Source organism: Glandiceps talaboti, chromosome 4, assembly GCF_964340395.1.
Source record: "Glandiceps talaboti chromosome 4, keGlaTala1.1, whole genome shotgun sequence".
NCBI classification, from domain to species: domain Eukaryota; kingdom Metazoa; phylum Hemichordata; class Enteropneusta; family Spengelidae; genus Glandiceps; species Glandiceps talaboti.
In genome coordinates, this window is record NC_135552.1 from 21,010,095 (window position 1) to 21,023,324 (window position 13,230).

At 34.7% G+C, this 13,230-nt stretch overlaps 1 protein-coding gene across 1 annotated transcript in view; it reads left to right on the plus strand.

The window, feature by feature from the left end:
- LOC144434302 (MAM and LDL-receptor class A domain-containing protein 1-like) overlaps positions 1-13,230 on the plus strand; it is a 40,369-nt gene that overhangs the window by 10,895 nt on the left and 16,244 nt on the right. Inside the window, exons 11-22 of the mRNA XM_078122754.1 lie at positions 521-649; positions 1,834-1,989; positions 2,547-2,809; positions 3,288-3,498; positions 4,516-4,665; positions 4,986-5,077; positions 6,292-6,462; positions 6,908-6,998; positions 8,368-8,544; positions 10,212-10,391; positions 10,613-10,866; positions 12,943-13,027. Coding sequence (XP_077978880.1) covers positions 521-649; positions 1,834-1,989; positions 2,547-2,809; positions 3,288-3,498; positions 4,516-4,665; positions 4,986-5,077; positions 6,292-6,462; positions 6,908-6,998; positions 8,368-8,544; positions 10,212-10,391; positions 10,613-10,866; positions 12,943-13,027 — 1,959 coding nt within the window. The remainder of the gene's footprint in view (positions 1-520; positions 650-1,833; positions 1,990-2,546; positions 2,810-3,287; positions 3,499-4,515; positions 4,666-4,985; positions 5,078-6,291; positions 6,463-6,907; positions 6,999-8,367; positions 8,545-10,211; positions 10,392-10,612; positions 10,867-12,942; positions 13,028-13,230) is intronic.

Sequence of the window (13,230 nt, forward strand, 5' to 3'; positions counted from 1 at the left end):
AATTGCATGGTTCCTTATCAAAACAGGCAGAGCTCTGAATCGTTATAGTCAAATGTCTATACGTCACAATACGAATAGACAAGCATTACGAAATACGAAATAGCACCCGCCCATGTACTTCACAACTCTTGATAATAGAAAGAATGAGGGTAGGCAACAAGTCACCAATGGAATAACTTCGCAAATTGTATACATTATGCAAACAAGGAAAGTTAGTCTTGGACATGCGCAAACGTGTTACCTAGGTCTTTCAAATTATGCAAACCCCGTAGCTAGAACCCTTCCCCGGACAACCAATCCCCTTGGGGTCTGGTGTTGCCTAATCTTCTATGACATATGATAAATATATTGTAGCCTTGATATTGGGTTATATGCCTTCGGTTCAAGGATATAGCACTCTGCTACACATCGTGCTGATTGTATCCTTACCATCAGGTGTATAACCCAACATCAAGGCAATAATATAATATAATACTATAATATGTAACTTATCTATATTTCTACTTTTCCTTTTTGTCAGCTCCAACACCCAGTGGTAATCCCTGTGGTACTGGTAAATTCACTTGTACAAATGGTGTATGTATTGATGCTTCTAAATACTGTAACTTTGCCCGTGACTGTATAGACAACTCGGATGAAGTCGATTGCCGTAAGCTAAACACACCTTGCAATTTCCGTGCATCTAACAATTATACTTGAAGTCATAACCATAACATATGCACTTGCCTTCTATGTCTTCCAGATACCTTTATTTTTACCTTCTTCAGCTTCCATAAGGGAAAGTGATGTTATGTATGTATGTATGTATGTATGTATGTATGTATGTATGTATGTATGTATGTATGTATGTTATTTGCCAAATACCGTTCCATATCCTGCTGCGAGAGGTAATTTTTCCCGTAATAACAGAGAGCCGGAGGCGAGCCGTTACACCGGAAAACTAACTACATATATCAACCATAAGAAAGAGCACATTCTATAAACTTCCAGATACCTTCATTTGTTACCTTCATAAGCTTTCGTTAGGGAAGGTGATGTTATGATAGTGTGTGTGTGTGTGTGTGTGTGTGTGTGTGTGTGTGTGTGTGTGTGTGTGTGTGTGTCTGTCCATCGGTCTGTGAACACGATATCTGAATATCTGAAACTACTGTATCACTTTTGATACAACTTGCAACACATCTTCCTTATGCTAATTGTAAGAATGGGTTAGGTTTTGGTAAATATCCTAAGAATGCAGACTTCAAAATTCCCCATAACTTACTATACATACATCAACCATAAGAAAGAGCACGTCCCATCAACTTTGCTTATGTAGTTTATAGTTTAAATGAGTCATTTGATAATTAATGATTTTCAGTAATTACGCTACATCTCCATAACATATACTATAATTTGGTACAGATATCAGCCATAATAATGTGCATACGTTTTATTAAGCTTGTTAATGTAAAGGTTTTAGTTGTAATGATTCATTTGGCAAAACCTTTGGAATGCAAATATCAAATTTCATATAATTTGATTAATGTATAGATGATAACAGCATGCACGTGTCCTATTAAGCTTGATGTAGCTAAAAGTCCTACTGATTCATTTGTATAATTGATAACCTTCGGTCTTTAGGCAACACCATAAGCTGATTTTTCAATATTGGGGTACATCATGTATGATAACTGCATCACAGAAAGTTGCATTCCGACAACATGTGTAGGAACAGATTCTAAAGGCTTTGTTCGTTCGGAAGGCATTCAGTTTACATATGGTTTTGACATGACATTGTATGTGTAAGTCATATTTGCTATAGCTACATTCTATTTTTTTCTGTTCTGTACATAGCTACAACATGTAACTTTCAGATTAATGAGTGTGGATGGTCTGAAGGTACTCCAAATGACAAGTTTAACTGGCACCGAGCACGTGGTTATGATACACAGGTAACACCAGATATAGCACCAAGATATGACCACACCTATCCTTTGAAGTCTTTATATTGTAAGTATTTGTTTAGCCAACATGACAATATCGGAAACAAATATGGATAAAAAATATTGAGTCTTATTTAAGTAAAATGATAACGGCATTAGGATAAACCAAAACGGTTACTTTAACTTTAATTTCACACGTATTGACTAGTATTTTGTGAATTATACACTATTTATAATTAGAGTGTTGATGAAAAAGATATTCATTTAAATCTCCTGATTTTTACGCAGAATTTTATTATCATATACCAAAGTCTCCTAGACATTTGGAAAAGTGGTTTTCTGCAAAACAATAAAAGTCATAATGGGGAAGTTTCCTCCTGTGGGTTTATATTCAAGTCACAAGATAAAATCATTGGGACTTGGCATGTTAAATGCAGATTTAGAAATGCATCTATGACATTGCCATCTTTAAGTAAACTTCTAAATCTGTTATCGTGTTATTATCTTTAGATGTAGATGATCGATTCCTATGGGCTACTTGCTTTTGCTACATGAATTTGTCGACACTATCCTGGCTATTGTGAGGCTTTTTAAACGCATTCATATATCATTTGTTAATTTTAGACTATTATTCCTATGTCGCCATGGTTGGTGCCTACGTCTACCCATACGAGACCGCAGAGTACTACAGTCCATCATTTGCAGTGGCAGCTTCTAAATGTAGGCTCGATTTTTGGTGGTACCAAATGGGCATATACCCATATTATTTTGAGGTTTGGATCAAAGCAGACGATGTAGAAACTAAAGTGTTTTCATTTTATGGCACTAAGGGTGATCAATGGAATAACTTGCTAATAGGAATTGGGAAGAGGACAACACCATGGCAGGTTAGTTATCTTGTCATACCAATCCAAATACGATGTTGAACACATATATATTCTATTTAGTCGATGGTGTTTCTTCTACTTTGAATGATTAATGCGAGTATTACTAAACAGCTTATTAGCGAAATATCCAAAATAGAAATATCTAAAAGATTTCAACACCTGTTGCACAATGTCATTCATTTCGCTAGTATAGATAAACGCAAACATTTTATCTGGATGTTAGCGTTTTATTTGCATATTCAATGATTAGCAGGGAAATGACAATCAATTAATTGGTCAATAATTTACATTACTTTACACTTATATATCATGTTGTTATTTTCTATGTTAATGATAATCATTTGCATTTTAACAATGCCCTTATAACATTCAGGTACTGCCAAAACATGATAAGCAACACCCTCAAAAGGCCTTCTTATCCTGTTTATACTGATGGAGTTTAGTGTTACAGTACAGTATTTTCGACTTTGATTTTCAGGTTGCATTTAAGAAAATGCGTTACAGCGCATACAATGCAGCTACGGCGGTTGATGACATAAAATTTCTTGATTGTTCTCCACCTCAACCTGTTGGATTCTGTGACACGTCTAGAAATTTTTGGTGCACGACCACGAGAGCATGTATAGCCAAAACTGCAGTTTGCGACATGCAAGATGACTGTGGTGATAAATCAGATGAACAGCATTGTGGTAAGTTTAGTTAGGCGACATCGTCATCAGCAGTATGATACCTCCATAACTTACATTTAAATTTCACTGTATATTGGCGAACGAAGAGCTAAGATGAAATGTCCAATTCAAACAAAGCCACAAACACACACATCAATTAGTATCGTGTATGTGTGCTAATCAAACATATAATTCTAATTATATAATGAGTTACTGTTTAGCGTGTGCAGTTACATAACGACCATATATGATATTCCACATATCAGGAATTCATTAATTGTGATTCGCATTTGTTATTACAAATATATCGTACAATATTGTTCCCTTATTTCTTTAAAAATATATTTAGGTTTCTCACAAGTGTTACTAACTAGCTAGTGTAACTTATGTAATCTCAGCCTGGAAATTCTATCTTAAAAAAACCAAACAAACAAACAAACAAACAAACAAACAAACAAACTGTAATTTATTTGCAGTTACCACTAATACATAAAAAAGACAGCTAGGAGAGGTATTACTTGCATAGTTGCTATCGTCATTCCAAATGTTATCATGATGTATCCAGCCTAACAATGTCATATTTTAAAAGGAATATATGTTATAAATTAACTTTATTGCCATGACAACAGAAACAATGTAGTGATCACATCATAATACACTCTTTGTCATAAAAGCTTATTAGCACTTTTAGAGTAAATTGTTGCATAAAATCCTCAAATGCTAAGATTTTATGTCCAGGATTCTGTCTCAAAGACCCAATGCTGTGTGTGTCTCAAACAAGGATTGTGTGTGTCTCAAACACCCAAATGCTAAGCTTTTATGACAAAGAGTGTGCTATATTCACATTACGATGTAGACAGCTCATTGGGTCCGTGTTTATATTCACATATATAGCAACGAGAATTAATATCGGTGGTCACTCTTCCAGTGGGTAAATGCAACGGGTTAGACGCTAAATCACTTTGCGGGATAAGTTCGTCACTTATACCAGCTGGCGAACTATGTGATAGATGTATATGTTTATGATTTAATTTTCAGGATCCTATGAAATGTGTGACTTCCAAAGTAACACGTGTAGTTGGACACAGGCCTCTGGTACAGATCATTTATCATGGCTCCGTAGAATGGGTACTACTACTACACTATACACCGGTCCCTCCTTTGATCATACTTATGGAAATACTTCAGGTAATTCATCGGTCTTTAAGTTTTCATTAAAAACATATTACAGATAATTTTTACATCTTTCATATTATGATGATAGTCAATCAATCGCTAAATCAATATGATTAATAATTAATTCCATCATGTATGTGGCACTGAACAAAGGTCAACCATGACATCAAATATTAGAATAAAATTTCTCAATTAAATTATTATTGTTTTAATAATCCTTTATGATAAAGCATACCATACCCTTAGCCTTACTTTACAGGATACAGGTATATTGCTCGGATAACTGTACATGTATTGTGATAAAATAATGTTGACTACAATGTCATCAACAGGGTATTACATGTATATTGAGGGATACTACAACTACTATGGGAAAACTGCTCAGTTAGTCAGTCCAATATACCAAAGAAGTGGAGAATGTAAGGTAAGTTCCTCCTTAGAATCGAATTAATAGTGCTTTGCAAGTAGTACTAAGTGTCATACGTGAACGACGTACCGATGGGAAATGTACAGCAAGTCTCTGCAATAAAACACCACATCACACCACCACCACCACCCCACCATAGACATTAGCCACACATAATTGATACAAAGTGTCTGCACTATGTAAGTAATAGCTGAATTTTAATGGTCTACCCCGTAGATTAAGGTAAAGGTCAATGGTCACTCATACAATAAAGCTTACATGAAATTATATGTGGTTAGATTGAGTAGAGCCTATGTATTAAGCAGTAATATAGTGATTTTTTTACTACGATTATGGCTGCCTTTAAGTAAGAATTACCAGCGCACCATAATAATGATTGTGTATACTTATTTTCTTCAATATTACTTGTAAACATGATTTAAGAGAAATAGGCAATGTGTAAACACTGCAATGTGTCTGTCATAGGCAGGAATCTGCATCATTTACATAATTCACCCTGAAGGTCAAGGTCCAGGTCAAAAGTCAATGTATCCAAGGTTAACTTGTATCTGATAATATGGGGACAGACACTTGAATGGTGTGTCTGTGTATTACAGCTTTTGAGTTATGCAGTAAAAATTGATTTTAGCTACAAATATGGCCACTATGCAGACGAATTTGCATATATATATCAAAATACTAATTGACGTGCGTATGTCCCATGTGATATGTCACTTGTGTTAGATTTGAAAGAAATTGGATACTGCATGTCTGAGCTACCACTGTCTTAGGAGATCATTGCTAAATTCATACGTCCCTGGTAAACCTAAGATAGGCGAATTCTTTGATATTGTTGCCTACAATGTAGCAAATGTAATTGTGAATCAATAACATATTGAATATTAATTAGATTCATTAAAGTCTAGCCAGACAATGTAGCAATGGTATTGATAATTTGTTGAGCCAGGCGACATTTTATTTCAGGGTTTATGATTTATGTTGTAACTGGAACGGAACATACTTGACCACTTATCAACCCAGGCGACATTGCTAGAAGTTAACATGTCAGTTAAGATGTGACTTGTCAGCAGTGTCTCGAAGACAGACTTTGGTTCTGCGATGTTAATAATTCGTTCATAGAGCATTTTCCGAGGCGTCTTATTAACCATTTTTTGTTAAGATAAACAACAGCACAGCACGAGCACACATATTTTCGTTCTATTTTATTTCAGTTCCGGGTCTTCCACCACATGTATGGACAAAACATTGGTAGACTGAGGATCTATACTCGTATATACCAGAATACTAACCAGGGCCAAACGATATTATGGGAGCAACTTGGTGAGAAAGGGTCGTACTGGGATAAGGCTGAAGTAACAATTACAATCACCTCTAGATTTCAGGTAAAGAATAAACACATAAGAGAATTTATAGGTTCAACCGTTAGGCCAGTGGCAGGGTAATTAAGCTTGAAGATGTCAATGTGAACACAACCCTTCCCATGTCATTCCATTACAAAAACATCATCCTTTTGCATTCACCATTTTGAAAATCGACGATTCAGGCCAATATATCATGTATTTATTTCTAGCTTTATATCTTAGAAGATAATTTATTCTAATCCATGTTGGTTGATTCGCATCATTCTGTAGCCGTGCTTGTATTGTATACTTAAGTATCATATAGCCATGTAAACATTTGTAGATAAGTCAAATTTTAAATTTTAACTTGGCGTCAGGTGACTGCTTGCAATAGGAATACATGAATATGTATAAGTTATTTACTTACTATTAGTCAATTTTTTATTTTAACGTTATGACATATACATTTGTTGCTTTCATTTTACAGATTGTGATAGAGGCAATGGCTGGAGATTATTATTATGGTGATATTGCTATTGACGATATGAGTTTTACACCTGGATGTATTCGTCAAACAGGTAAAAAAAAGCTGAGGTGTTTGCACTGTTGTCTTATCTGATAGTTATAGTACAAGTCTAAGCCTACTAGTGGTTTTATCAGGATACTTTTGGGTTAGCCTTCTGTTATTTGCCATCCAAGATTGGATGGTTATCCAAAAAGAACGTCATATATACCATCTTATATGAAGCTTTGTTGTGTAAGCTAGTAACGTACTTATTATAATGTTAATGAACAAATTCATTATAGAAACATCGTTTTGCACATCTTGACCAAAAACTCTGATGTTTTCATCAAACGTTCAGTGTTACTTGGCAAGGTCTCATACGGTGACAAAGTTATAGTCCAAATTGGAGTAGTTATACACTTTTTGTACTTACTGAGAAGGTCAACATGTTCTCCTGTAGCCCTCTTATATTAACTCTGTGCATGTGCACATATGGGTTATCATGTATAGTGTTCGAGACACAGTCAAGATATACTAGTATATGGTTTTTGGTGCATACTATACTGTACAATATGTGTGAGACTCAACCAATTGATCAGAGTCTTGGGCATGGCAGTACGTGTTTACCGGCTGGTGACATTGTAAAAGTTAACAGACTGCAGGCAATGAATTTTTTAACAATACAGATGATTATCACGTTTGTGGGCAGAATCATTGTATAAAAAAAAACATGAGAGCAAGGTTCAAACAATGGGGGCGAGATGGAGAAGGGAGCATAACTGACAGTTGTGGGACAGGTCCGAGTCCATTTAGTAGTTTTAACAAGACACTTTTGAGTAAGCATCCATCATTTTGCCTGAGGCTAAGGAGAGGTTAAAATAACTGAAGGTTACATAAAATGTTGTGTTAAAACCACTAAATATTCTAGAACCTGTGTAATAATAAAGCTATATATTTCGAATTAGACGAGTGTTTAACTTTTTCTCCAAAAAGACAACCTTCTTGTACAAAACCCAGATACATAACTGAACAGACTTACTCACTATCATGTTAATGAACAAATTCACCATAGAAATTCCATCCTGACATCCCACACACCTCAGCAAAATAATCCAATATCTTCCCTAAATGTTCAGTACTAAATCTATCAATGTGGCAAAGATTACAACAAATAAGAGTTATGTTACTTCTGGTTCATGCCATAACCTAGTTGAGTCCTGTCTGTATGTACCACACAGACCACCAGACATAGACTACCAGTTGATTCCACACTCAAACATGTCACACAGACTGTCACACACGCAACTAGTTGATTCAACACTTGACTGCATGTTCATTTCAGAGGGAAACGTATACAATCATTACCCTCACTGGTATACGCTCATAATGATTACAGTAAATAGTTTTGTAGAACCATTCTGACAAAACTACATTTCTGACAGGTTCGTTGCCAACTGCACCTGCAACAACGCCACCACCAGTACCTCCATCCCCAACACCACACCCAGCTTGTAAATCAACAGAATTTTACTGCAGTGCTGATAGCCGATGTATAGCAGCTGAATTTATCTGTGATTTCAGATATGACTGTTCAGATGGTGAAGAAGAACTCCAATGTGGTAAGATAGTTATGTCTGATGATTCCTATCTATTTTCACATCTTTTATTACACCACAGCAACATTCTTACACAAAATGTCAAATTGTCAGAATCGAATCCCATGACCTTTTATAAACAGACTATTGCCATGAGGTGATATCACTCATGCAGAGACTATTTCCAAGAACTGTTTGCCTCTGGAGTTACTTCAACCAATGATGTGTCCTAGTTTTGCACATTCAAGATGACAGTAAGACACACAAGCTTATCTTTTGTAGAAGTTGGATAAACATAGTTACAAATTAGCTGTAGGCTCACTCCAGCACCTACAAATGATGTCATGTCCGCATTCGGTGTTATTTGCAAGTACAATTTGGAAATGCACCATGAAAAGGAAACTTTTTCTATCGATTAAAAACTTATGATGAACAATGAGTCCATGTGAATGGCTGGATAAATGAATGGACAGTGTAACAAAACTAATAACACATGCACTGAACAATATCAAAATATAATGCCTTCCCATGGGTTTGCCCTTTTCAGTACAGTTTTGATAATGCCTTCATCTTGGGCATCATAAACATTTGGTAAAGAGTGCCTACCCTTGTGCAGGCACTAAAGTGTGATATAACCCTCTCTGCCATGTTATATTTATATAATAACACCTGATAGTAGAGGGCAATATCACAATTTATTGCACACCCATCATCGATATTACAGGCATGACCACTAGCCCGAGGGTAGGCAATGCATCATGATATTGCCTGTGCCAATCACGAGTCATTTATTTTATTAAACCGAACAACAACTGTGTCAAAGTCGGGTTCTCGAACATGAGTCATGTTACCACTGAAAATATTACCATTTCAGAAATGTAATGTAAATGGAAAGACCAATAATTATAAATTTGTAGTAGCTGCCGATTATTCTGCATGGTACTTAATTGCCATAGCTAATAAACATGGGGCATGTACTTGTGACATGAACGACCACTTGTTATGCATAGAGCGTACGCGTAGACATAACTTTTTTAGAATGTCATGTGTTCCTATTTTGACCAATGACAGCATCTATGATATCAGGAGGTGATATATATATATATATATATATATATATATATATATATATATATATATATATATATATATATATATATATATATATATATATATATATATATATATATATATAATTTCATGAACCATACAATTCTAACCCAACAGAACTGGAGACCCACCGATGAAGAGGAGCTCAGTCTCTTCGAAATATTTGGGTTAGAATTGTATGGTTCATGAAATTATTTATATATAGAAACTCAGTGTTAAGTTATATATATATATATATATATATATATATATATATATATATATATATATATATATATATATATATATATATATATATATATATATATATAAATCATGATTGATGGAACTAACCCATTACATACTTAAAGCCATGCAAATTTCAGGTATAAGATATGAATAATTGACTACAATACTCACTTTATCAGACATATGACTTTGCTCCATAATGAAGTTATATATCACTACATAAATATAGCGGTTTTTTTGTTGTCATAAATTGACCAATGCAATAATACAGTACAGTAGTTCAATTGTGTGCAGTGAATGTGTGTAGAAATAGCCTTTGTAAAACAAGCATGTTTAAATCGTTACATTTCCAGCTCAGCCCAGTTGCGACTTTGAAAGCGGTAGCTGTGGTTGGTTGGGTGTGTGGGTTGAGTCCGCTAGAAAACGTAGAGTGCCGGAGGTTCCAAAATTCAAATGGGATAGGCAGCAAGGGAAAACAAAACAATCATCCGACTTCAGGCCAAGCTCAGATCATACATTGAATAACGGAAACGGTATGTAAGCAGGGAGGTTTTTTTATTTTCGATACAAAAACCCAACTTAAAATTATTTTTTATTATCTTGAGTTAATCTAAATTTCTATAACAACATAATTGAGAGCTGTAAATATTTGGCTTGATTCATGTTTTCATGATATGAATGTATGCTCTCATTGTAATTACTGCCCTTTTTTGTTTATCATCGTAATGTATTGATGTCAGTCTTTATATTTCAGGGTATTACTTATTTGCGGATAATTCACCTGGACTATATCAGGACAAAGCACAAGTTACAAGTCCAATGTTTGGGCGTACTGGACCAGACTGTTACATGGAATTTTATTATCACATGGGAGGTACTAACGTTGGCTCAATGCAGATTTTGACAGCAGTAGGTAATAGCACCTACGTTATGTGGTCTAAAAGTGGTCGTCAAGGTGAAGAATGGAACCAGGCACTGGTCTACATCGGAAGTAAGCAGGGTTTTAAGGTAAGCATCTACATGTTTTGGTCAGGCCTTGAGCATTGTCCAATTTAAACTTTGCCATGCTATAACGAGAGTGTTGTTTTAATTGTTTCATTTCCGTGTTTCACATGTTTTTCCCGGACTCTGGTTTCCCCCTGCACTGAACCCATTAGGGTGGTTCTCACTGGACGTCTTAGATCTTCTTAGGAGACAAGTTAATAAAAGTTTGAAAGAACTACCCAGTACAAATGATGAGTAATGATACTAATGATTAAATAATGTAATATACAAATGACAATGCTAATAATAATTGATTTATTTGCTTAGCAACCACTCTAGCTGGGGTGATTTATTATTCTGAGTTCACAAAAGTAATCATTTTTTGAACATCTGTTGCCGTGGTAACTAACGTATTTCCTACAACTGTAATATGTGGAATTTTGCCAAATTTAGGGAAAAAATATTCTTTGCTTATGGCATTTATGCTCTATGATATCCACTGCAACACACATTATCTACAACAGGTTAGCTGTTTCCATTGATATGGAGTAGGCTTTAATATGCGTATGTTTTGGTAACATATATGCCTCCTACAACACTATAATCATTTAAATAATGATTTACTTAAAAGAACTACTATATCTACGTTACTTTGGTATGCTGAGTCCAAAAACATAAACACAAGTTGCCATGTAACGAAATTCACAGTGTGTGGATTTCTTACAAAATTAGACATAACAACATTGGAAAATATTTCCTTGCTTGCGACATTTATAAGTCAATGACATCCATTGTAACACAAATTGTGTGAAATAAGATAGCTGTTTCCATGGAAACGTAAATTAGGGTTAAGAATGCCATGTTTGGGTGAGATATATATGCTTCTGTGAATAATATCATTTTAATAATAATACATTTTGCCTAAAAATCACTATATCATGGTTATTGCTCATATTTAGTTTGGAAAAGTAGTTATTTCATTAACCACAGTTACCATGGTAACGAAATCATATTATGTTGATTGTTCTGCAAAATTAGACACAAACATGAGAAAGTACATACAAACTTAGAAAATTCCCTTGTGCGTGTCATTTGCGGGTTGATGACATCTGTTGTAACATAAATTGTCTATTTTCAAATAGGACAGGTGTTTCCATGGTACTATAAAGTAGGATTAAAATGCCATGTTTGGTAAAATACATCTGAAAAAAAACCATTCTAACGGTTTGAATAATATATTGCGAGTTCAACAAAAGTAGTTATTTTCTTAACCTTCATTATATGGTTATTATTTTACCAAACATGGCATTCCGCTAAAGACCTAATGTTTTTTTAAAAGTTAATTTAATTAATCCGTTTAGCTTGCACTAAAAATAATAATAATCACATTTCTCATAGTAATTTCCCGTTAGTGTTGAGGTTATCCATTATCCATCCAATTTCTTTCAATGTCTAGTCAAATGGATGTAAGTAAAATGACACTTACAACCAACAGCTGTATTAATCCAATTGGAACCGAGTGACATCACATCCACACGTGACTTACATTCATCTTGAAGGTAGCATTACGATGTAACTTAATTTGCATATCAGGATTGCGTTTTTCTTGAATGAATTAGACAATTACAAGCACCTTTCAATGTGTGATTGATCACTACTGACATGCATTGTACACAATTTTGTCAATGTATGGTCAAGCTAGATTTTCGCTTGATTAGGTGTATTTGAGTAGCCTCTGGCGGTGATTACTAGATCCAAAAGCCAACAGCTAGGTTCTAGTCTATGTCGACCCCAAGTTATTGTACATATAATGAAAGTTCATCATAAACATGATGACCATTCACTCAAATGTGATGCCATCTCAAAACAAAAGGGCGTGTCTATGCCGACTATGTTAAGTCAGTTTTGCCGTAATAATGAATCTAAGCGCTCATGTTTCAAATTACTGTGACAATATATTTAGTTATATCTGTTATCAGGCTGACCTCTATTTCAGTTAATTATAATTAAATCAGCAATCAATAACAGTCCCCTCATAATTGCATTATGTCAGTACTTCAAAGCATTGAATTTACCACTCATATTTTTCTTGAACCTTAGATTATCATACAGGCATCCCGAGGTACCAGTTATTATGGAGATGAGTGTGTGGACGATGTAAAATTCATAGACTGTGCACCACCAGGTGGGTTAATATACAAACGTAAAAAGTGGCTTAAATTATAAATTCACTCTGAGGAAAACAACGCAATGTATATGTAAAGGTAAACAAAGTAATTACATAGGAAGATAATTATATAACATATACTACCACATAGACTGTTTACATCGCGATCTATGTGATGTTTCTTCATTGTCTACCTGTAATACCATCAATGGTAACCCATT